Source organism: Cydia strobilella, chromosome Z (genome assembly GCF_947568885.1).
Source record: "Cydia strobilella chromosome Z, ilCydStro3.1, whole genome shotgun sequence".
NCBI lineage: Eukaryota > Metazoa > Arthropoda > Insecta > Lepidoptera > Tortricidae > Cydia > Cydia strobilella.
In genome coordinates this window covers 35,131,399-35,158,656 of record NC_086068.1, presented here as the reverse complement: position 1 = coordinate 35,158,656, position 27,258 = coordinate 35,131,399, and the positions used below count along the sequence as shown (strand labels likewise).

Here is a 27,258-nt window from a genome sequence, read left to right as displayed (position 1 = left end):
TGAAACGATGTGTACTCAATCTGGTACCTTTGTGACCGATTTAACTAAAATATTTTTCTTCTTGAAAACATTTGTTTTCATAATTAAATGGCTTATTCATACCACAAAAGCTTATTTTTATCATTAACATTTGTTCCTTTACTATTGCACAGGATTCTGTGGACTGGAACATTAAAAATATGTCACTAAAATTTATTAAATATTTGTTTACAATCGTTAAATTTTAATTATTTTAGAGGCGCGTTGGCAAATTTTAACATTTTGTTATAATAACACGATGTATTTCTTTTCGCAATACTTTTGCATCCAGTAATTAACAATAAAACTAAAAATAAAGTACTTACATTATCAAACAGCAATGGCGTGGCTTTTTTCAATTGTAGCACTATTACGTCGTACGTACGTTATTTCGTTTCACGTCAACTGATGACTTTTATTGAAATTATTTGACATTTGACGAAAGTGCGACTTTCCTCACTCCAGGGAGTGCCTTGGAGTGAGGAAAGTCGCACTTTGTTTCACAAAACAAAGTAGCTTTTTAATTTAGTGAAGGCCATGAACTGCCACTTCATACTTCGGGGTCTATTACAAATTCGAAATACATTTTAACCTTTAATATGTTCTCACTACTGAGGTGAAAAATTATATGTGTCACACGAGAGCAAAGTTATTTTACATCTCGTGTTTTCGAGTCCTTCTCTCGCTTCGCTCGTGATTCAATTATAGAATCTTTCGATTTCTCGGGACTCAAAATCAACACTCGCAAGAAAAACCAACTTTCCTCTCTTGTTGCATAAATATTACAGAATTTTATGTATTTTAGTCATAGCAGGTTTCATACAATTTTTAAATGCTAAACGGTCGGGCATAGCTATGATTAAAATACACCAAATTTGTAAAAATATTTTCAATAATGTTAATATCCAGAGAGGAAAATGGGGACTACGTTTGTATGGAATTGCGGTTTCGGGGCGGTCGTCCCCTTTCGTCTTAAATCATCGGCTATCGTAACGTGAGTACTGGGTCGATACGAAAGTGGACCTTTTGTGTGAACTTGTGATAAGTGGATAACCCTAGCATAAACGTACAAAAAAGCACAGGCTTATTGATATATATGCGTCTAGCGTATGCTTGCATGTGTGCGTGGCTGCGCCCACCACGATACCTATACGACAATAAAGCAGTGCATAACTAGCTACCGGTTGTTTCACTTGTGTCCACGTCTACGTATCTAACAGTGGCGACGAATACCCACATTTAAACAAAAAGTAACATGTCGACTGGATTATTTGGAATTTTGACCACAATGGACAGGAGTGGAAGACATACAAAAGTCGCCTGACACAGTGGTTTGTGGCAAACGACATCACCGATGTGACAGACGCGACTAAAACAAAGCGGAGAGCTATTTGCTAAGTGCACTCACGGAGGGTACGTACAGACTCGCTGCAGATTTGGTTTTACCAAAGGATGTACCAATGGTGCCCTACGACGATATCATAAATAGTTTGGATACCCATTTCAACCCTAAACAAGTTGGGTTCAGCGAGAGGCATAATTTCTACGCAGCGGTACAACGAGAAGGCTTTGTGCTTCGCTTTGTCGCTTTGTGCCTTCAATAATGTGGAAGAAACGCTACTCGATCGCTTTATTATGGGAATGAGGGTTGGTTACGAAAAAGAAAAGCTCTACGCGCAAGATTTGGCTGGCCTTACACTTAGCAAAGCTGTGCAGTACGCCGAGAATGTTAGCACAGCGCGTGCAGCTGCCGCCGCCAGCGTGAGCGGAGCTGGCGCATCTGCCGCGGGCGCCGCGGCGCGGGACCCGCTATTAAAGATTTCACGCAGTGCTAGTGCCAAGGGACCGGCCGCTACAAAGAGTAGCCGTGTAGGAAAGCCTAAGTGTACCATATGCGGTTATACCAACCACAAGACCGCGGAGTGTCAGTATAGTGATTATGTGTGTAAGAAGTGTAACGTTAAAGGCCATCTACGTAGGGTGTGTCCATCAAGTGAATTACGTAGACAATGGAGCCGGAGACGAGGACTTCGGAGACGATGGTGAGGTATTTACTATACGTTCCTTGCGGGGAGAGCCAATGGTAGGCACTGTAACTGTTCGCGGATCAAAATTAAATTTTGAGATAGATACCGGTGTCGCCGTAACTGTTATTTCAAATGATATTTATAAATTATACTTTAAAGATGTGCCATTGGGTCCGTTGCGAAGAAGGCTGGTTACTTATAATGGCGATAACATCGCATGTGTAGGCGTTGTGCGGTTGCCTGTGTGCTACGATGACTACACACATTCGTTAGACATACATGTCGTACGAGACGACGGAGTGTCTCTTCTAGGTAGGGATTTTATATCAGCCTTTCAATTGGAACTTGTCCGAGTTAATCACTGTCACCAATTGTCTTCAGTTGAACAGCTACAAAAAAAAATTCTAGATTATTTTCAAATTCATTAGGCTGTTTCAATAAACACAAAGTCAGACTGAGACTCAAAGATAACGCGAAACCGGTTTTTATTAAAGCGCAGCCGATCGTATTTGCAATGCGCGATAAGGTAAACAAAGAAATCGACCGGCTAGTACAATTAGGCATTTTTAAACCCGTAGATCATGCCGAGTATGCTTCGCTTCGCCAATAGTCCCAGTGTTAAAACGGAATGGCAGTGTACGACTGTGTGCGGATTATTCTGTTACTTTAAATAAGCAATTGATATAGTCGACCAGTACCCCTTGCCAACAGCAAAAGAATTATTTGCAAAATTATATGGTGGCATTAAATTTAGTAATCTCGACTTATCAATGGCTTACAACCAATTTGTTTTAGATGATGAGTCACAGTCGTACACTTGCATAAATACATCTCGGGGACTATATATGTATACTCGTTTGGTGTTCGGTCTCGCCAGCGCGCCGGCCGTGTTCCAGCGCGCCATGGAGGGCGTGCTAGCCGGCATGGAGGGCGTGCTGTGCTTGCTCGACGACGTGCTCGTCACGGGCCACGACGACGCCGAGCACGCGCGCAGGTTAAACGCCGTGCTCAATAGGTTGCAAGACGCAGGATTGACGTTACAACAAGAAAAGTGTGATTTCTATAAAGATGAAGTTAGTTATTTAGGCTATGTTATAGACAAAAACGGCTTACATAAGTCACCCGATAAGGTCGAAGCATTAGTAAAGGCTCCCATTCCGAATAATGTTAGCGAGCTCCAATCATTTTTGGGGTTAGTAAATTATTACAGGAACTTTGTACCAAATGCGTTGTCAATCTTGTGTCCTCTTTATGACCTTTTAAAAAAGGGGTCTAATTGGCAATGGAAGGATGCACACCATACCGCTTACATGGAGATAGAAAAATGTATGGCATCAGATCAGGTTTTGGCTCACTTCAATCCGGGGGCTAAGCTATTTTTGACAGTCGATGCTGGACCCCGGGGCCTTGGTGCGATTTTATCACAACTGGACCCCGGAGGCCAAGAGAGGCCGATTTCTTTTGCCTTGAGGACATTGTCGGTAGCCGAAACACGATACTAACAGCTTCAAAAGGAAGCTACTGCTATTATTTTTGGTGTGCGTCGCTTCCACCAATATTTATATGGAAAATCAGAGCCGTTCATCCTTCGCACAGACCATAAACCCCTTGTATCGATTTTTGGACCATATAAGGGTATTCCAGAAGTGACAGCAAATCGCCTCCAAAGATACGCAATATTTTTAAATGCGTATAATTATTGCATTGAGTATGTGCGAAGTGCTGACAACAGCGCTGATTTTTTGTCTCGCGCTCGTCTGTCGGCGCCGGCACCTGCGCCGACAGACGAGCGCGCGGCCTGCGCCGACAGACGAGCGCGCGGCCTGCGCGGGCGCTCGGGGCGCGGCGCAGGAATGTGCTGATGTCGGCGCGGAACCGTGCGATCGCGCCGCTTATGTACATTTCGTTCTAAGTGGTAGTCTGCCTGTCACCTTTTCGGACGTATGCAAAGAAACCCGTAATGACGTTATTTTAGTTAAGGGGCTACCCGAGGTTTTCATCGATTTTTGACAAGTTTTGAATCGTATCTCCTTCTTTTGTACTAGTACATATAGAATTATAAGACAAACGGCTATCGTTTCTTCAATCTTTTATCTCTATTTTTGTCTACCGGATTTTGAAAGAAATGAATACTTATTTATTTATGATTCTTTTAAACATTATCTAAAAAAACACTTGTTTCGTATCTCGATTGCTGTGAAGGATCTTACAGATACGAAATCTACATATTTGGGTTCGTCCATGACGTCTCTAAAAATGTGTCTAAGGTTTTAATTTTAAACTAATTAACCCAAAAGTTATGGCCAGAAAACCAGTTTTTTTGGCCTAAAATTGTTTAACTTTGATGCCAAATATCTCGAAAACAATGAACTTTGAAGTAAATATGGGATACTATATTGCTTAAAGCGATTGCTTTTATTATGATAAGCTACAAAAAACATTAGAAAACTAAGGGCTTCCGATCGAAGGTCATTGGGGCATGGGATCCCCTTAAGGTACGTAAATATATAATGGAGGGATGGCCAAACAAAGTTAACTATTTACAAATTAAACCTTATCTCTTATGTCGAACACAGCTATCATACGAAAACGGATGCATTATGAGGGGTCATAAGGTTGTAATTCCAGACACGTTACGTGAAAAAGTGTTGTCGGAGCTCCATAAATCGCATCTAGGTATAGTGAAGACTAAGGCGGAGGTTAGGTCTAGATTTTGGTTTAAGGGCGTGGACGAAGCAGTAGAACGAATGATAGGGTCTTGCAATATTTGCATACAGATGCGACCAGCGCCAGCCCGAGTCAAGCCCGTTCCGTGGACACCGCCTAAGGAAGCTTGTAGTCGTGTCCACGCCGACTTCCTCGGCCCAATAAATGGTCGAATGTACCTAGTGCTGGTCGATGCGTTTTCCAAGTGGCCAGAAGTGTACGACATGGCCAACACAACTACATCCACCGCCACTATCGATAAATTGTATGAATTTATGTCCAGATTCGGTATACCGCTAACTTTGGTAACGGACAATGGCACAGCTTTTTGTTCCCAAGAATTTCAATCTTTTTGTATCCTTAATGGAATAAAGCATGTCACGTCACCGCCGTACCATGCTGCAAGCAACGGCCAAGCCGAATCATATGTGAAAATAGTTAAAAAAGGAATACGGTCTAGTCTTATGTCGAGCAGTAACGTTAAACAAGCGAAAATGGAACTTTTAAAATATTTGTTTGATTACCGTAATTCGAAACACACTACCACTGGGTTCTCCCCCGCGCAATTAGTCTACGAACGTAAAATGAGGTCACGTATAGATCTGTTATCCCCACCCTCACCGCTGCCCTCGTCTGCGGCTCCAAAGTCTGATAAGCCCGATGTTCAGTGCTCACAGGATAATAATAATGTAACTAACCGGAAACAATTCGCAATTGGCACCTTTGCACTCTATACAAAAAATGTAAACAATAATAAAATTACGTGGAGTAAAGGAACGGTAGAAAAGCGAATAGGAAAGGTTATGTATTTAATTAAAGACTGGGATTCTCAAATAAGTTATCGAAAACATGTAAACCAACTAGCATTGTATAAAGGTTACCTGGGAGATGCTAATGTATGGGACTATGACGATCACGATAGACTTACGCACTCACCGCCTGCGCCAATTTCTATTTCGTCGTCGCCGCCGCCGCCGCCAACGCCGCCGCCGCCGCCGCCGCCGCCGCTGGCGCGAGCGGAGCTGCCACCGTCGGTGCCAACGCCGCCGCCGCCGCTGGCGCGAGCGGAGCTGCCACCGTCGGTGCCAACGCCGCCGCCGCCGTCGGTGCCAACGCCGCCGCCGCCGCCTCAACCGTTGATGTTGCCATCGCCTCACCAGAATGAGTCAGGCCATACTCACCCCGTGGAGGAAGAAGAGTACAGCGAAGACGAGGAAGAGTTTCATGAGGCAGAATCCGACAATAGGCCGCCAACAGGCGAGACACGGAGAGTGATGCGTCCCCGTCCCAAAATAGATTTAAAAAAAATATTACTAATGTTAATTTGAAATTAGGTTAAAATATTAATAGTTTAATAGGTGGAGGGATGATATATATGCATCTAGCGTATGCTTGCATGTGTGCGTGGCTGCGCCCACCACGATACCTATACGACAATAAAGCAATGCATAACTAGCTACCGGTTGTTTCACTTGGGACCACGTCTACGTATCTAACACTTATGGTGTTTTCAATTCTAAAACGCCCGTATAGGTAATTTTAATGTTTTACTTGCGACATCGAAAAATAAATAAATATTCGTTTATGGTATTAAGTTCCATTTATCCTGATTAACTTCGTGTAGTAAACTTTATTTAAAAATCTAAAATAGCGATTAAAGTGATAATTAAAATAAATACGTCGATGATTTCGATTGACCGAGGTTGATATGCTTGTGTTTACAAATCAGTTAAATGTACATACATTTACCTATAAACACATTAATAAATGATGCTTCGTTTTATTTAAAACTAGTAGTATAATCAGTAACAGTACACAATTACAGTTAGGATTGGGGAAAATGTAGGTACATACTCATGCATTCTCATTAAGACAACTCAACCAAAATAACTAAACACGATTTTGTTACAATAATAACATTGATTGAAATTCAAGCTACAAGATTTGTTGTTGTATAATTAACATTATTTTAAGCTGGCCACTAACGATTCTACTGATTGTAAGTAACACAACCTGTACATCAAAAGCATACATGTATATTTCTAAATCAACCCATCATTATTTTAACATAGACAAAGAATACAAAGACGCGTACAATGGGGCTGGCAACTGAACCCTTTTTTCTATTAGATTTGGCTTAAAGGACTGGCATCCAGGCTATGAAATTCCATTAAAAAAACAAAAAATTGACACAATTCTAGAAATTGTCAGAGCAAGCTATGCTGTCGCATATTATGCCAAATACTTCGAGCGGCCAATTCCATTGCGCCAAATAGCGTGGTCGCAAATTGGACACGTGAACCTGTACACTGTGTACATGTACATGCAGCGTCGTACATACATGATGCGACAACTATTTAGGTTCTCTGGCGCTGTTTGACACCAGTAACCATAAAGCAGTAAGCCTAACGCCGTTCAGCGCCATCTACTTCAGTTGTTTGTGCCCACCTTTGTCAATATATTTAACAATATAACATTTTTACTGTCACTGTCAGCAAAGATAGATATAACTCCGTAATAGATGGATACAGTCTAAGAAAAAAACGTGCCTCGAAAATCACGAACATTTGATTCTCGATCAGATGTCGCTACTACCTTTGGCCTACTCTCGTATAGAGGGCGTTGACGGTTTCGTTTGTTATTTAGCAATTTTAACGCATATTAGTGACAGAACATGGGTCAAAATAATAAAAATAATTAATGCAAATAAAAAAATCGTTTATCCATATTTAAATACATTTTATCGTATTTTTATAACTCTTCATTTTTAGTTTCAAAGTGTGTCGATAGATGGCAGTGAATTTACTGTGGTTACAAAATTTACTATGACAGTACCGCTCTATAATATTATATCCTCTTTGCTGTCAGTTATACCTAACTGTCGAGCCTAATTACTACTAGTTAACTTGATGTTTTAAGTGACGATCAGAATTGGTGAAAGATGTCATTTTAACTGAACGTGAGAACACACCAAAAACAGGGAAAACTGTATACATAAAAAATCGGCCAAGAGCATGTCGGGCCATGCTCAGTGTAGGGTTCCGTAGTTACCCTTCTGTCAGAATTGGCTAAATCTTCGCATCGCTTTGTACGTCTTTTTACTAAGAAGAGAAAACTTTTTGCAATAACTCAAAAACGGCTGTAACGGCTCATGTTCGCTATAGGTAGTTTTCATTAAAAGTATTTATTAACCCGTAAAACCCGTTCACTATCCTGCTGCACAATCTCTGTTCAAACAAAAAACACAAAATATTAACGCTCGGTAACGGTGTAGCGTGTATATATACATACATATATTATACTGACCGCATGTATATATACCTATATACATGTATGTCAGAACAAACACTACACTTGCATAAATCCAGTGGATCTACCCGTAGTGGCCCAGCCCGCAGGTTGCCTATTCTACTCGCTCCTAAATGCAGGCTCGCGAACTCACGAAAGTCACTAAATATTATGGGACCAAAGCTTTATAACTCAGTACCGACCGATATAAAAGAATCGAAGAGTGACACAATATTTAACATAAAGCTAAAATCGTTACTTGTAGAAAAGGCTTTTACTACTCGATCGACGAATTCATGCTGTCTATGCGACATGATCATTGATTCCATCTCGTAACTTCCTCTAAATAGTACTATGCCTTATGGGAAATGGTCGAAGACATAGTTCAGATCCGGAAACCGCTACCAAATTTTAGTATGTTGTTGGGCATGGTACTGAGTCTCCAAAACTGCCGGGAGACGGCGTCGCCGGCCATCTACTTCAGCGGAATGACGTCATCAAAATGACTCCCGCCTCGTTGCGAATATTGCATTTTGCACCCAAACTATGCATTGCACATACACGTGTGGGGTATTAAACGAAAGCCAATAAAATATGATATATTTCACTAATACACTATGTACGAAAATATACAATAGTTTAAGAAAAATTTTATAAATAAATAAAAATGAGGATTTTTTTTCCATTATTTGGGTTTTTCAACCAAACCGAAAGTCGGACGTTAAAGCAATGTACTACAAAATTAAAGCTGATGTCTCAAGCCATACACTGATATCAAAATAATCAAAATCAGACCAAAAACGTGAAAATTATGCATCAAAATGTAGGTATTTGCTAGAACAAATGCATTAAAGTTAAAGAATTCGAAATTGGTCATTTTCAGGATAATCCGCATAAGCTTCTAGTATATTATAACTATTATAAGCAATATAAAAAGGATCATAAAACTGCTGGGAGACAATCTCTATACTGCCTGAGTAACAAATAATGGCGTCATACATGGGACCGCTGCCGAAATTTGCAAAATCTAAATTATAACTATACCATGAGTCATACATACACGTGTGCTATATCAAACTAAAGGTTATTAAATATATTATGATTCGTTAATACATTATTTATAAAAACAATGTATATTTTAGGAGCTACAAACAAAGAAAAACAACTTTTTTTGAGCAAAGTTCGTGTATATATATTTTTCCCCTCACTAGCTCGGAAAGTTGTCGTTTATCCTTCAATACAAGCGGGGAAAAACGCGTTTTATCCACTAGTGGGGAAAGTAATTTGACCTTGGATGGAGCGTGTTTAAGTAGCTTGACAGATAACAAAACGTAAAACGCTCATGATAATGGTTCGTTCGATATTAATTATCATTAAATAAATGGTTTGAGAATCTAATAAAAATACCAAATTTAGCTTTATTTAATGATTTTAAGTCATAAACCTTAAAATTCCATAAGAAACGTTTGTTTTTTTATAATGATGTTAAATATAATTCTGAATGCACAACTTGAGTCGATGCAATTTCAAAATGCATCGTTGACATTTCATACATCAGAAATGTCAACATTGTCAACTAATTTTTTACTTAAAACCTTTTCTCACCGACTCGCGTAAATATACACAACTTCCAGAGTTTTCTGTTATAATATCGTAAAGAAATGAGTGTTCCAGTGATGAAGATGATCTAACGTGCGGATGTGGCACTTTCCTCGCTATAGTGAGGTGAAAAGTTTTGTGTTACACACGGGCGCAAATGTATTTTACTTCTCGTGTGTTGAAACACTCGCTACGCTCGTGTTTCAATTCTACACTCGCGGGTAAAATACAACTTTGCACCCTTGTATAACAAATAACTATTATAGCTCAACTAAAAACGTTATAACAATGTTGCGTCTAATATAAAAGAAACCAGTTATTCAACTGTACGTCACAGCTTAAATTTTTAATTTCTGATAAAAACTGTGGAAGTTGTACCAAAAAACTAAAGCGCGCCAACAATTCTACCTTAGTGCGCTCATATTATGCAAAGAATAGTTCTAATTATGGGGTTTAAATGAAAGAACATTACATAAAATACATGAAAACGACATTTTGGAGTGGAATCATAATTTATAAAATGAATTTGAAAAAAAAATTAAAAAATATATATATTGACAGAAGCAAGTACAAAATAGGTGTTGAAGTCCCTGACTTCTGAGCTAGGTAAAAAAACCTGTTACAGAAGTCAGTGTCCTCTCCCAGACAATAGAAATGGGCAGAATTTGCTGTCTACGTGTAATGTATTGTTTACATGGAACTACTGAACTGGTTTTGATAAATGAGGCGTCAATTCATTCGCCTTTGTGGCCCAGGTGCACAAAACTTAAATTTTAACCGACTTTCAAAGGAGCAGATTAGGTACGAAACGAAACCGTTGTTTTGGTTATTTATTAAAATAAATTCAATCTATAAATTATAATTCCACTCCAAAATATCGTTTTCATGTGTTTTATGTAATGTTCTTTCATTTAATACCCGATAATATGGACTATTCTTTGCATAATATAAGCGCATTAGGGTAGAATTGTTGGCGCGCTTTAGTTTTTTTTTGTACAATTTCCACAGTTTTTATCAGAAATTAAAAATTGAAGCTGTGACGTATAGTTGAATAACTGGTTTCTTTTATATTAGACGCAACATTGTTATAACGTTTTTAGTTGAGCTATAAAATATATATACAAGAACTTTTCTCAAAAAAGTGGTTTTTCTTTGTTTGTAGCTCCTAAAATATACATTGTTTTTATAAATAATGTATTAACGAATCATAATATATTTAATAACCTTTCGTTTGATATAGCACACGTGTATGTATGACTCATGGTATAGTTATAATTTAGATTTTGCAAATTTCGGCAGCGGTCACATGTATGACGCCATTATTTGTTACTCAGGCAGTATAGAGATTGTATCCCAGCAGTTTTATGATCCTTTTTATATTGCTAATAACATACTAGAAGCTTATGCGGATTATCCTGAAAATGACCAATTTCGAATTTTTTAACTTTAATGCATTTGTTTTAGCAAATACCTAGATTTTGATGCATAATTTTCACATTTTTGGTCTGATTTTGATATCAGTGTATGGATTGAGACATCAGCTTTAATTTTGTAGTACATTGCTTTAACGTCCGACTTTTGGTTTGGTTGAAAAACCCAAATAATCGAAAAAAATTTTTTTATAATTTTTATTTATTTATAAAATTTCTCGTAAACTATTGTATATTTTCGTATATAGTGTATTAGTGAAATATATAATATTTTATTGGCTTTCGTTTAATACCCCACACGTGTATGTGCAATGCATAGTTTGGGTGCAAAATGCAATATTCGCAACGAGGCGGGAGTCATTTTGATGACGTCATTCCGCTGAAGTAGATGGCCGGCGCCGCTGTCTCCCGGCAGTTTTGGAGACCCAGTACCATGCCCAACAACATACTAAAATTTGGTAGCGGTTTCCGGAGCTGAACTATTTTCCCATAAGGCAGTGCACTAAAACAGCTGTAACATTTATATCAACTTATTATTGTGAATAATAATTTTATTTTTAAGAATTGAGTGACTTGTAAAATGTATTTTATTTTACCAATAAAGATCTGTATATCTGTATATTAAGCTTTTGTTTTACGATTTTTTTCAGATTTTTTGGACCCATGGTTCAAAATTTAAAGGGATAGATTTTTTTTTCATTTGTCATGCTCTGAAAGTGGGTCGTTGTTGTTCTAAGAAGTGTGCAGAAAATGATACGTTTCTGTACTAGAGCATTTTACTTTCGTAGTATTTTTTTTTACGATAAGCAAATAAAATTTAATTTTAAATGGATTTGTTGCGCAATTTCCATTCTGATATTTAACTTCTCATTGCATAAAATTTATATAATAACGATACTTTTACCTAAATTGTTAATTAAAAGTAGTTACCCTCAAGAAAAGTTTACAAATAGCCATAGTTTTTTAAATGCACATGTATTTTACTTTCCTCGTATTCGAAATGAAAAGTAGAGTGTTTAACTCGGGTGAAACTACCTCGACAGAAATGGGTGCCTTTCATCCCTTGGTTAACAATCTACTATTTTCTATCGGAGCTATTATTTCCGAAAATATTCACTTTATTAAAAACCGGCCAAGTGCGAGTCGGACTCGCGTTCCAAAGGTTCCATACATTACACAATTTAAACAATGTATTTTTTATGTGAAAAAACCCGTAGGGGTCGGATCAAAAACTAAGTAATTAGGTTCGACTCACGCTTGACTACAATTTCTAATAGGTTTTCCTGTTATCTATAGGTAAAGATCTATTTTGTGTATTTTTTTCAAAATTTTAGACCCACTAGTTTCGGAGATAAAGGGGGGGAATGTTTTTTTTTTCTATTTTCTTGAATAACTTCTAAATTGTTTATCGTAAAATTATAAAAAATATATGTTTGAGATTCTCACAATTAGCTCTTTCATTTGATATATAACACGATATAGTTTGAAAAAAATTATTTTTTAATTTTCTCATTTACCCCCCAAAACATACATGTCCGTCTTTGGGTCACAAACTAACATATGTGTACCAAATTTCAACTTAATTGGTCCAGTAGTCTCGGAGAAAATAGGCTGTGACAGACGGACAGACAGACGCACGAGTGATCCTATAAGGGTTCCGTTCTTTCCTTTTGAGGTACGGAACCCTAAAAAGGGTCACCAACAACCATTTTTAGGGTTCCGTGCCTCAAAAGGAAAAAACGGAACCCTTATAGGATCACTCGTGCGTCTGTCTGTCCGTCTCTTACAAATACGTAAGTTTGTGACCCAAAAACGGACATAATAATAATAATAATAGCTCAAGCTCCTTACATCCATTTTGAGACCAAAAATCAACGCGCACATTGTCGCTAACAACATTTTGGCGTCCGCTCAAAATGGATGTAGGGTTGGGTCCCGTGGTACTAAAGAGCTCCTCCTCATAGACATGACCATATGCCAGCAAGTTCGGCGGAACAGGGGGGGCCTCTCGGCCGCCTGGATTGACTATAATAAGGCCTATGATTCGGTGCCTCACTCATGGCTGAGAATGGTATTGGAGCTGTATAAACTTGATGCAGCTTTAATATCCTTCCTAAGTGCGTGTATGAGGCAGTGGATCACAGTCCTTCGTCAACCAGGAGGTGGAGATGACCGCCCTGGCCCGCAGGACTTTATAAGGATCGAGCGAGGAATATTTCAGGGTGACAGTCTGAGTCCCCTGTGGTTCTGCCTAGCTCTGAATCCCCTCAGCACCCTGCTGAAGGATTCAGGGTTAGGTTGCCAGCTTCGGAGAGGGTGAAGTCATTTCTGACCTTCTGTACATGGATGACCTCAAACTAATTGCGCCAAATAACCAAGACTTGATGGTGCTATTAAAAATACACAGAAGTTTTCAGTACTGCCATCAGAATGGAATTTGGTGTCGATAAGTGTGCGGTTATGCATGTACAGCTGGGGGAGGTTGTAAATTCAACAAATTTACAACTTTCTGAGACAATGTCTTTCAGATCTATCTCTGAATCAAAAACCTATAAATACCTTGGTATGTCACAGTCGTTGGGTATTGAGGGTGAGAGTATTAGACGGTCGGTGAAGGAGCGCTTTTTCAGTCGGCTCACAAAAGTTCTTAACAGTCTTTTGTCAGGAGGCAACAAAGTGCGCGCCTTCAACGCCTGGGTAATGCCCCTACTCATATACTCCTTTGGCATACTAAGGTGGACTCAGACCGAGCTGGACGCCCTGGATCGGAGGGTCCGTCTACTGCTCACCACACACCGTATGCTACACCCACGCTCGTCAGTTATGAGATTGTACATCCCACGGAAGTGTGGAGGTCGAGGCTTCCTTAACGCCAAAGATCTCCACAACCGCGAGGTGTACAATCTCAGGAATTATTTCCTTAACAACGAGTGTGGGATGCAACGTGATGTTGTGGCAGTGGACAGGAACTTCACGCCGCTCTCCTTGGCAAACGAGAACTGGCACAAACCTGTGGTACAAAGTACTGCGGACCGCAGGGCGGTATGGGAGAGTAGGGTGCTACACGGGCGGTTCTACAAGGCCCTCATGGGACCCGATGTAGATCTGCTCGCGTCGGTGAACTGGTTACGATTCGGGGACCTCTTCGGAGAAACCGAGGGTTTTGCCTGTGCAATTGCGGACGAAGTTATGATGACGAACAACTATCGGAAATATATCCTGAAGGACGGTACGGTCGACATTTGTCGGGCATGCCGCCGTCCCGGAGAGTCACTCAGGCATATCATTTCCGGTTGTTCTCATCTTGCTAACGGCGAGTACTTGCACAGACATAATCTCGTAGCCAGGATTATTCACCAGCAACTTGCTCTTCTATACGGCCTTGTGGACCGCGAAGTACCGTACTACAAGTATTTACCTATGCCAGTTCTCGAGAATGGTCGTGCCACGCTCTATAGGGATCGATCTATCATCACTGACAGGACTATTGTAGCCAATAAGCCTGACATTGTGATAATAGATCGATCGCAGCGCCGGGCCGTGCTCGTCGACATCGCCATCCCCCATGATGAGAATCTCGTTAAAGCCGAGAAGGACAAGTCCAGTAAGTACCTAGACTTGGCTCAGGAGATAACCGCCATGTGGGATGTTGATTCGACGATCATTGTCCCGATAGTCGTTTCAGCGAACGGTCTCATAGCGAAGAGTCTCGACCAACACCTTGAGAGACTCTCGCTAGGTGGTTGGATCAAGGGTCAGATGCAGAAGGCGGTGATCTTAGACACGGCGCGGATAGTCCGCCGGTTCCTCTCTCTGCGGCCCTGACCACCGGCAGCTTGGGCCCTGCCCCGCTGCCGGCGGCACCCTAGGTTAGGTTTTTTATAATGTGTTTATATAATTTTGTAATGTTTTGTAAGTGTTTTTATATTTTACTTTTATACTCATATTGTAAAAAGCCTAGCCTAAGACTAAAAATAAATAAAGGAATAATAATAATAATAATGCCCGCAGGGCAGCTTGTGGCTAGCTGTTGGGGAGTGACGACCCCACGGACCCGAGTGCTCCAGAGAGTCGGTCAGGGTCTCCGTTTCCGGCGTGTCTTCGTCGGTCGGAGTGGACCTCAAGGGGACCCGCAGGACTCTCAGCTCTGGCTTGCCTTCATTGGCCGTCCAGAGGGGAGTCGTAAGAGCTATATGCTCCAGGGGTGGAAGTGAAAGATGCATAAGACGCGAGTTGGCACAGTGGCTGCTAACAGCCACTGGGTAGAAAGCGGCGCACACCTCTCGACACCCCTGAGCCGCTCACACCGGTGTTGCTCCTGGTCGTCTTCACAACGGCAGTTTCAGGGGCCCATCTAGTCAGCGGCAAGTCACCACCTGCCTCGATAACGTGTTTTAACATTGTTATGGCAGGTGTCCGGAGTTCTTTACAATAGCCCAGTCTCATTGTCCACCCAAACTTCAATCCATAGACCGGTATACTGTTCACTTTTTCTGCAATAGTCCCAATGCCTGCTGCGACCGGTTCATGGGTGTCTATTGTTGCGCCTGTGAACGGGTTCCAGCAGGCGTTCTACATGACATTAAAGCTCTCCAAGGGGCCTCTACGTGTTGGATCTATATCCCCACGCAAGCCTATCAAAAGACCGAGATTTATAGGCCCGTGATATCGAAGGAGATACAAATAATAATAATAATAAATATTATAGGACATTCTTACACAGATTGACTAAGTCCCACAGTAAGCTCAAGAAGGCTTGTGTTGTGGGTACTTAGACAACAATATATATAATATACAAATACATAAATACATAGAAAACACCCAAGACGCAGGAACAAATATCTGTGCTCATCACACAAATAAATGCCCTTACCGGGATTCGAACCCAGGACCATCGGCTTCACAGGCAGGGTCACTACCCACTAGGCCAGACCGGTCGTCCAAATCGGACATGGACGTGTAACGTAACGGTCGGTCGGACATGTAACGTAAACAAATGAATTTTAAACATGGGGGCCACTTTAGGGGGGTAAATGAGAAAAATAAAAAATTAGTTATAAAAGTATATCGTGTTACATATGTATGAGATGAAAGAGCTCGTTATGAGAATCTCAATTTTTTTTTGTAATTTTAAAATAAATAGTTTAGAAGTTATTTCAGAAATTAGCCAAAAAATTACCATTCCCCCGTTATCTCCGATACTACTGGGTTAATTTTTTTAAATAAAATATACAAAATAGCTCTTTACCTATAGATCACAAGAAAACCTATTAGAAATGTGCAGTCAAGCGTGAGTCGGACTTAATTACTTAGTTTTTGATCCGATCTCTACGGATTTTTTAAAGACATCTCACGTTACACATAACAAATAGGTACATTGTTAAAAATTGTGTAATGTACGGAACCCTTGGAACGCGAGTCCGACTCGCACTTGGCCGGTTTTTCGTTTTGATAAACCTATCCAACGATAAAGTCGCCGTCAATATAACTTGTAATCAAACCATTTTACCTTCATTACTTCGTAATCTCGCTCTTTAACCCTTGGAGCGCCCTTGTATTTTATGTATACATTTTTAGTTAAATTTAATGTTAATTATTATTATTTCAGGGAAAATAACCTTCGTAAAAATGTTAGGTAATGTGTTCTTTGTTAACATTGTTTGCATTTGACGACGACTCCCGTCCGACCCGTTACCCCACACCACACCATTGGGTTGAAGTGGGAAAAACTTTTTAACCCTTAAACTCATTTTTGAAGTAAAACTTCTTTAGGAGCGACTAGAGGGTAACTCCGATTTTTTTTCTGACGGAAGTAACGATTACACGCACACACTTTTTTATTTTTGTAGTTTTTATTTTGCCGTTATGTCGCCATGCATGATTTATGTATCCATGCCAAATTGCAGCATTCTAGCACTAACGATCACAGAGCAAAGCCGTGAACGGACAGACGGACGGACATGGCGAAACTATAAGGGTTCCTAGTTAACTACGGAACCCTAAAAATGCATGCAGGGGTTATCAGATGGCGCTGCGTTGGGCGTTGTCACCATAATACCACAAAATAATATTTAAGGTGCCGTGGGTTCAGCCAGCAGAGCTTTTGAAAAATCGTAGCGTTTTTTTAGATCATAATACCGATAAACAACTTTCCCTTGATAGATAAAAATCACGAACATAGATCTGAACTGCACTATTAAAAATTTACTCATCGATTACTTTTTTTTCTTAAATCTAACTAAAAATAAATATGATATCCACGATCCCGGGCACGCACAGCCATCTCGCTCACCCTCACGCTCAGATCAGTGAGAGAAGGACCCGTACTCATGGCGCCTAGAGCCGGTTCTTACATCCTATTTCCATATAAATCTTTAATTTAACCCTTTATTAAATGCAACAAAAATACGGTCAAAGCTTACGTTGTTAGAAACAGCATAACTTTTGACCGTATTTTTGAATTTTTTCCTCACCAGTTTCAATAGGATGTTAAAATTAAGCGTAGAGGAGGCTTGGACTCACTACCTCGGCAAATATGTTGAGCAATAGGGATTCAAAAAAACATGCGACAGTCGTTCGGCCTATCACATAATTCATACATACATACAAAATGTTGTACCTCTTTGGCCGAAAAACGCAGTTACGTGCTTGTTTTTGTATATTTCAAGATCCATATGGACTATAGACAATGCGCTTAGTGCCGCTTAATCCGAATATCGGTAAAGAAAGCTTAACCCTTAAATGCATAATGATGTATATATGCATCGTATATTTGATGGTTTTTTGAAATACTATGATTTTTTTCTTTATTTTTCCCTCAATCTATACAACATGACACATCTATTTCAATTTATTAAAAAGTTATACAAAAAATCATGCATTTAAGGGTTAAAGTAAATTATAATGACATATGCTTTTACCGAACTTTTGTTTTCATGGTAACTTTACGCTTTTGAAAACCTTATTCCATCAGAGCGATTATCCGTCTACCCTAAAATACGTGATGTTTGCGATTTATATCATTATTAGACTACTACATTCGTTCCAAAAACGAGTTTCCTCTGGATATAAGGCAATTTTGGGAGATGATCTACCGCAAAAGATTAGCAACAAGTGAATATAGCTGGAAAGCCAGAGGAACGGAAGGAATAGAACCTGCGTAATTCACACGGGATCTAACATCAGTGTGTTTTTGAAAATATTCGATAGGACAGCCAATCACTTTCTCATCCCCGGTCCGGTAACGAATATAGTGGCCGTTGTAGCCGATAACATACAGCGTTTCCTTTGGCAGGATTGGTCCTTAGGATTGATTTAAAAAGTGGAGCCGCCAAGATTTGACACCATTGAAAAACATAAATTTTTTTTTTTTAATACAGTTGCTCAAAAAGTGGTACTTTTTGTGGCTGCGTAGCGTGCGAGAAGCTCAATTTCTCGAACTAGTGCTTTTTAATTTTTAGTTCCAAACTATACTTTCGAAACGCAGTTAAAATTGAATTTAGCGCGGAGCAGGTACCAGGGCCTCATGAGTTATGAGGAGGTGTCGTTGACCAACCCACGCCGGGCCCGCGGGGCGCGCACGAGTATGAAGGTATCGCGGGCTGCGGCAGCTCGCGTATCTTAGCTGTATAGGTACTTTTGGTTTTGGTTTGGTTTGGTGGTATGACTCTACTAATGATATATTAATTTATTATTTTTTCGCAATTGTATTAAAAAACGTCGTTTACAACACGTGTGAAATGTCTTTTTACCACTCGTACCGAGTCTTGCCACTCGCTTTCAGCTCGTGGCAAGATACCTCGGTACTAGTGGTAGAAAGACATTCTTTTCACCTTTTCACACTAGTTGTAAAATGTACTATTTTAATACAGTTGCTCAAAAAGTGCTACTTTACGTAGCTGTTTATCGTGCGGAAAGTTGGTTTTCGCGAACTAGTGCTATTTACTTTTTCAATTTTTTTAAATTTATTCTTGTTCCAATTCATGACTACTTATTGATGAGTGTTAATATTAGTTTCCTTTAAACGTCGTAATCAACATAAAAACCTACTGTTAATGTAAGAATACGAAAAATATACATATTTCATATTTTATTACTTATCTCTTCATCATTATAACACGTCAAATTTTTTTATATTGAATATTGAAAAATCGTTCTTAATAAGTTGTCTGGATGGAACGGAACGCTTGTCAAAGAAGAGGCGTTTTTTCTTTCTGCTGTAAGTTTCCAAAGGCAACATTCGATATTGTTTTTATAAATGTACGACACACAAATAATCGTAATTAACGAAATTTGGGTAATAATAGTACAATGTTTTATATTTACAATTGTTTTTGTCTTATAGAACATGCATTTAAAAAAAAACTTTCATTGAAGTGGGTTCAATAATAATAACACCCAGCTAAAAAACACTTCTTCATAATGTCAAAGTCAATGATGTCACATAATTAATAATATAAAAATTTCGAATTCCTTACATGTTGTTTTTCTTATTTTTCGCAACTGTATTAAAAAACGTCGTTCGATACACGCGCGGAAATGTCATTCTTCACTCGTCCTCGTCGTCGATATCTCGGTACTCGTGATGTAATGATATACTTTCCGCACTAGCATCGAAATGTACTATTTTTTAATTCCTCTTCACTCTTAAACCGCTGAATTAATTTAGTTAAATTAATTTGGTAGAGATAGTTTGAGCCCCGGGAAAGGACATAGGATAGTTTTTGAAAAAGGGAGTGGAAGTTTGTAAGGGGAATCAATAACCGCGGAAACGATTTAGATGAAATTTGGTATGATCTACATCTTTGTTTTAGTTGAAAATGATACCAAACGTGACTTAGAACAGTTATTAACCTCAGACGTCGCCGAAGATTAATTCTGCCAAAGGAAACCTTTGGTTCCAAGAAAGCCGTATTAACGCAACTAATAGCGGCCGACGGCCGTGTGCGTTGAAGGGTAGGGTAGGCGACTTTGTGACCCAAGTCGAAAATGTAAACTTGGGATTGAGACCAGACTCCAGTAAACAGGTGCGGACCCGTTCAGTGGATCCGTTGCGCGTTGTAGTTGTTTAATAGTGTTCCGCTGTGTGACGTTGATAGGTCTGTCTTAATAGAAAACACAAAACTGAAATTTTACACTTCGCGCCCTTAAAATCGGGGAATACGTACATAGTGAAAAAAGTTAAATATGGAGATTATTCCGCGCTCATCCCTTCAGGATTAATTTGACTTGTTTTACAGGCGAACATTATGTCGTGAACATTTATTTGAATTTGAGACACTTAAGCATTGGTATTCATCAGGTGGGCCTCTGCCCAATGGTTAGGCCACCCATATTGCCATCTCTTGATCTGTCCGGCAGTTTATGAAGTAGCTGGCTCCAACTTAATGTAGTCTGGTTACAATAAACCGGCGTTAACCAATAAAAATAATGAATGCCACAACTACTTCATGAACTAGCCAAATGTTAGTGGTCAATCGTAAAATAGATCATGATAGCTATAGATGAATCACTTGAATCAGTAACTCGGCCCGAAATACAATACATTATATGATATTGCTGGAATGGGCGCGCGTATTGTCAGGCGGGACTATGGAGTGTTTACTATAGTTATATAACTACGTCTTCTTTGTCTTGCCTTTGCTCGAGCTAGCGTTGTCTTTTATTGTACCAGCTTCATCTTTTTTACCTCCGGTTTTCTCATTGTTCTTTTTTTTCTGAAATTAATTAAAATAATTTATTATTAGTAATGCTTAATACACGTAGCAAACAATTACCTATACTTGAGAAGTGTCTTTTCAAAAAACACACAAAAAAAAGACACACAAGGCTTTTTTGTATGGTTTTCATAGAGAAATAAACCCTTTTCAAAATACACTCCTCACTTATTCATCTGCTTTAACTTACTTGTCTAATTCGTGTTTATGCTGATTTTAAGCGGATAAATTGTTTTGCGGGGCTTGTTTAGACAACATTATTGTTAGTGATTTAAATGAAACCCACTCTTGCGTTGGTTTGTTACTTGCGTTTGTAGCAAATGTATGAACTCGCACTAAACACTAATCAATGTGCAAACAGGGCCTTAGTTACGAATGTGAAGTGTACCTTAATGAGAAGGTCATTCTCGGGGTCGCTGTCATCTTCGTCGTCGTGATCGTCGTCGTTGGCGGGCGCGACGGTGGCGTCGACGGCGCGCGCGCGCTTCACCTGCCCCGGCGCGTACGGCAGCGCCATCGCTTTCTTGTTATATGTGCGGGTCATTGCCGCTTTTACCTGCACGACAATTACTACACCTTCATTATTCCTAATCATGTGATTACGACGGTTATCACCGTGGCTAGTAGTAAAACCACGGCACTAGATCAAGACGAGAGGCAAGGCAACGATTCGAGCGTTTTCATATTCGGCTAAGTAATAAATAGTTTGGATTTAACAAAATCAAATAAATAGGAAAATAATGAAAACGGAATTTTTAATGGAATTGAAAGTGTTTTTAAAAAACCGGTCAAATGCGAGTGGGACTCGCACACCGAGGGTTCCGTACTTTTTAGTATTTGTTGTTATAGCGGCAACAGAGATACATCATCTGTGAAAATTTCAACTGTCTAGCTATCACGGTTCATGAGATACAGCCTGGTGACAGACAGACGGACAGCGGAGTCTTAGTAATAGGGTCCCCCTTTTACCCTATGGGTACGGAACCCTAAAAATTACCATACAAAAACCCGTTTTGAATAGTTTTGAGCTTGTTTGGGTGGATAAACTATTTCTCGTTGTTATTTTATCCGTTGTTAGTCAGACAGAGGACAATAGTAGAATAGTTTGTAAAAGACGTTATAACACGTTCTACTAACACGCTTCGTAAAGGGCTTACAACTACCACAAAAATCCATTTTTGGGGCTCCAAAATGCCATAAAACCCAGAAGAACTTACAGATGTAGTGCATACTCCTTTACCATCGTATCTTCACGGAAACGTTTCCTACGTGTCATGCTATTTCCGTCAGCACAGATTATATAATAGTTAATTTAAACTTTCACGATTTTCATCATTAGTAAGTGTAAGCGAAAATAAAAATAACGAATATTGTGAGTGTCGTGTCGACCCGGTGACATCCCTAGTGCGCAAAACGTTCAAGTTAATAAACGAGACCAAGTGCGGGTAGTTCGAAAAACTCGCGCGCCTAGAAGATGTTGATGTCAACTTTAGCCACTCTTCTCCGAGACCACGGGGACAACGCCGTATTTTACGCGATTAAGTCCCGTCGTTGTTGAATAATAATTATATAATAGTTCTTACGAACAGATACTTATCTCTCAAAGAAAACGCAAATACCTACCGTTTTGATACCTACACAAAAATACAATGGAGTGACCTTAAGCGCGCCGCTCCCCGCACCGCGTGCACCGGCACAACGCTAGGGTTGCCGACGCTTAGAAATGATACACCTACTTACAGCGGAGTGAAATAAAATAAAATCTGAATCTTAAATAATGTATTTTAATCATTTATTTAAAACTGTTTTTCTTTTACGTAATGTATGATTTTTTTTCTTCTTCTCTGAGTGATTATAATACCTACATAATAAGCAAGTTAAGTTCCAATAATTATAATATTTCGTTTATACGTTAATGTTTGCGAAATAGTCATTTTAAAAGGTCATATGTGTCTGCAGTAACCGCAGTGTTTACGGCGTTTTATAAACCGCGCAATGAACCCAGCAAGAAATATTTTTAAAACTTCGTGTAGTTTTAAACCAGATAGAGATTAATGTTACACAAAAAATAAAATAAAATAGAGAACCCATGAATACAGGTAATTATAACAAGAGTGTAAAGTTAAGAACTTACTGTCGTTAAAATAAACAATTACCAAAATAACAAATAGGTAGATATCTAACTATAAATTGTTCGTAATAAATACTATGTAATTAAAGAAATAGTACTTACGTAGCTTATAACTATCGTAAAATTTGCCAGTGCGGCGCGCGGTGACGTGCGTTCGTGAGCGCGTGTGGCAATCAACTAGCTTGCTTGTCTACCGTGAACGGGAGGCGATTCATAGGTATAAATCCAAGCTCGCGCGGAGAGTTCCATAGGCCTGCCGTCAGTCTCAGTACAAAAAGTAGTGAGGTCGACTGAAGTAGCATGACAAATACGAACGAACGATTCCGAGAAAATATGAAATCAAAAATAAGAAAATGAAATATGAAATATGATATCATGGGAAAGGATTATACAGTACCTATATATATGTAACGATGGCAAAAATTGACAATAAAAAGTTGATTCACTCATTGACGTGTTTAATATTACCTTCGAATCTATAAGAATCATTGGATTCCTTTGGCCTGGCCATAGTGACATTTCAGTCAAGGATTCCAAATCGTCTCTTAAGAGATGGTACGCCTCGAGTACTTCCAAGGAGTGCGCGATGCCGTCGTTCTTGTTTCGGATGAGAGGCGTCACTATGGCGTCGCGCAGGTGCGTGCAGTAGTCCAGGAATATGGACGACTTCGAACCAGATGTGCTGGACGTTAACGAAACATATTACATTATTATAGTTACTCTAATTGGAGCGGGGGAATTTATTATTAATATTAATCAATAAACAAAGTTATTGTTAATGAGTTACATTTATTATTTTAATTTTAATACCTATTATAGGCATACCTTTGAATCAGATATTTGGTGAAGTGGAACTGCCAATGTAGGCCATAAAATGATGGCATACTCATTTCTGAAGTCACTTTGTTCGTTAAAGGATTATGTTGAGATTGATATGATCAAACACCGGATTGACAGGGGCAAAAGTGCACCAGTGCTAGTAATTAATTAAAAATCGACTAAATTTATCGACATCGTAAAAAACAATTTTATCCATCATTATCAAAATTGCTAATGGCTAAGTTTGAATACATTTAATTGTGTGCAAACCTCTTTCATTTATACTTATCACAAGTATAAACAAAAACAACCGATATCTGACATTGACGGTGTCGAGTCACTTGTGACAAGTATTGAAATTACCTATATAAAAAACAAATGATTGAAGACAAATATACTGAAGACATTTTTATTGGATTTGACTTATGGATTTAAAAAACGGAAGACTTTATATCTGAAACTGACTTATGAAATTTAATCTTACTGAAGAAGAGGCAGTATGGCCTATGGTCTTAGCCTGTCCAGAAGGACGAATATAATTTTTTTTTACATTGAATGATTAATTCAGTACAACAATATTATTTGGCATTCCGATTAATTACAAAATGGATATTGTCGCCCAGGCGACGAAGATTAAAGTCTGAAAATGTGAAAAAATTTTGATTGTACATTATGAAAACTATATAAAACATGAAAAAGGTTAATTGTCCATAAAGTTTATGTGTATGTCGTTTTCTTCTTAATTCTTATTCTTAAAATTACACAAGGGTTGTAAGTCATTTTTATCGATATCAAGTAACAAAATTAATTTAATTTGTCCTCGCACTATTAAACGTCAGTTCAGATTTGCCCCCGTCAATCCGGTGTTTGGATATGATATAATGTAACTTATTTATTTCCATCTACCTTAAAATTGTCTGGATGAGATCGCAAATAGCGATAAGACCGTCTGTTGCTACATTTATTGACAATGTAAATTAATTTTTATATAAACTTTGTTTTCATTTACAATATTTAGTTATTTGTAGAATAATATGGGTGGTTACGAGTACCTCAGCCTGGTGTGCGCGTGGATCTCCTGGCAGAGACGGTGCATCTTGTTCTTGCGCGAGTTTTTGCCGAGCCAGCCCGGGAACTGTATCTGGCCGGTGACGTGGCCCGCCATCGAGTGCCCGGGGATCACTGAGCTGTACATCGCCTGCACACATTCATCATATCATAAAGTTTAGGTTACATTTCGATTGGGTTACATTCGCAGCTGCGTAACTAACTACTGCAAGCGCAGCGATACATGGCCGTAGCATAACAATGTCAATCTCCTTGACAAACTGAACAAAGGATTGAACCTTTTAATTGCGACAGAAATGCGGCATTCAATTAAAAAGCAAATTGACAGTGACATCGCCCATACAACCAGTCAACGCGCCAATGCAACGATGCAGCATAAAGCTGCTGTGGACGATTACCACCTTGAGAACTCTTGACGTGACGTGTACCTAGCGCTTTTAAGAGCCCGGTTACGATTTTAGTCGCAAAAATGTAAAGTTGATAGATTTCTTCTGTGAAATTGTACACCTTTTGTTACCTAAATGAAATAACAAGTACTGGTTTCTATTAGCACGTCTTCTTATCTGGTTTATCAGATCAATTTTTTGAAAAAAGGCTTACTAAATTAGTAATGAATTTTTTTCTGATGGACGTTTAGGTAAACGCGTGTAAAGCACGGATTTTGATGCTCTTATTTGTAAATTTCGTAAAGTTTGGACTGCTAAAAATGGTAAATTTGTATTACACATATTCTGTACTCTAGGTTTATCAGATTACATTGTTGTTATATGACTTAGAGTTCGAGGAAATGAAAGTTAAACGAATTCAATTTTCTCCAGAAATGACCTCAAAACAAGTGACAATTTCTCCGAAAATCTACTTATTTTCGACGTAGATTGCATACTCAAATAATCTGCAATGTTTACTTAAACTGTTGCTGTACTTCATTTTATTTAAATTGCAACTTTTATTTTCTGACGATTTTTTAAAAACTTCCCCTTTTATTGGTATAACACCGGTGACGGGCGCTTGTGGCCTCAGTCCCGCGCGGGAGCTGGTAGAGGCAGGACGTTTGTTGATCGGCTCCGTATTTTGCATCGACGACGACGAAGTTATTTATCATTGTGTGCGTCGCTCGCCGTGTAAAACGTTATATTTGTTTGCGTGTTTGGCTGTACTGTGTGCGTGTAAACTGCGACCAGAAATTTTAATCCTTGGGTTGTAAGTACTTGTTTATTTTCGTGTATAGTTTACAGTTTTATCATCTATTATTGGTAATATGTCACATTTTCAACCAAAAGGTACCACATTGTCGCTTGTCAATAAGGTTGATTTAAAATTGAAGCTGTATGGAAAAAGCGCCTTATTGACAACCGACAATAAGTACCCTTCTGATTGAAAATGGCACATATCCTGTTTAGGCTTGATTGATTCTTCTCAAAAAGATATTCGACACGAGGTGGAATTCAAGGTCTGATGATGGAGCCGACAGGTGCTCAAGAGTACTTATCAACCAGGTAGTGAAACCACTTCGTATTTGGGCTCGTTCGATTTGTCTCAACAAGATCTTTGACACGAGATGATACCCAGGGTCTGATCATTAAGCCGAGAGGTGCTCAAGAGTACTCATCAACCAGGCCGTGAAACCACTTCGTGTTTGGGCTCGTTCGATTCGTCTCAACAAGATCTTTGACACGAGATGATATCCAAGGTCTGAACATGAAGCCAAGAGGTGCTCAAGAGTACTCATCAACCAGGCCGTGAAACCACTTCGTGTTTGAGCTCGTTCGATTCGTCTCAACAAGATCTTTGACACGAGATGATACCCAAGGTCAGATCATGAAGCCAAGAGGTGCTCAAGAGTACTCATCAACCAGGCCGTGAAACCACTTCGTGTTTGGGCTCGTTCGATTCGTCTCAACAAGATCTTTGACCCGAGATGATACCCAGGGTCTGATCATAAAGCCGAGAGGTGCTCAAGAGTACTCATCAACCAGGCCGTGAAACCACTTCGTGTTTGGGCTCGTTCGATTCGTCTCAACAAGATCTTTGACACGAGATGATACCCAAGGTCTGAACATGAAGCCAAGAGGTGCTCAAGAGTACTCATCAACCAGGCCGTGAAACCACTTCGTGTTTGGGCTCGTTTGATTCGTGTCAACAAGATCTTTGACACGAGATGATACCCAGGGTCTGATCATGAAGCCAAGAGGTGCTCAAGAGTACTCATTAACCAGGTAGTGAAACCACTTCGTGTTTGGGCTCGTTCGATTCGTCTCAATAAGATCTTTGACACGAGATGATACCCATGGTCTGATCATAAAGCCGAGGGGTGCTCAAGAGTACTCATCAACCAGGCCGTGAAACCTCTTCGTGTTTGGGCTCGTTCGATTCGTCTCAACAAGATCTTTGACACGAGATGTTATCCAAGGTCTGAACATGAAGCCAAGAGGTGCTCAAGAGTACTCATCAACCAG

At 39.4% G+C, this 27,258-nt stretch overlaps 2 protein-coding genes across 2 annotated transcripts in view; one reads left to right on the top strand and one right to left on the bottom strand.

Annotated features, from left to right (window-relative positions):
* The first annotated feature begins 4,645 nt into the window (after positions 1 to 4,645).
* On the top strand, positions 4,646 to 6,864 carry LOC134753746 (uncharacterized protein K02A2.6-like). The gene is made up of 2 exons (XM_063689683.1): positions 4,646 to 6,008; positions 6,824 to 6,864. The coding sequence occupies exons 1-2, from the start codon at positions 4,646 to 4,648 to the stop codon at positions 6,862 to 6,864; spliced, it is 1,404 nt and encodes a 467-aa protein (XP_063545753.1).
* An 11,093-nt stretch (positions 6,865 to 17,957) lies between these two features.
* The window catches only part of LOC134754178 (replication factor C subunit 1), a 45,511-nt gene continuing 36,210 nt past the window's right edge, over positions 17,958 to 27,258 (bottom strand). Inside the window, exons 15-18 of the mRNA XM_063690307.1 lie at positions 24,787 to 24,932; positions 23,384 to 23,597; positions 21,173 to 21,340; positions 17,958 to 20,784 (exon numbers count right to left, since the gene is read on the bottom strand). Coding sequence (XP_063546377.1) covers positions 20,686 to 20,784; positions 21,173 to 21,340; positions 23,384 to 23,597; positions 24,787 to 24,932 — 627 coding nt within the window. The 3' untranslated portion in view covers positions 17,958 to 20,685. The remainder of the gene's footprint in view (positions 20,785 to 21,172; positions 21,341 to 23,383; positions 23,598 to 24,786; positions 24,933 to 27,258) is intronic.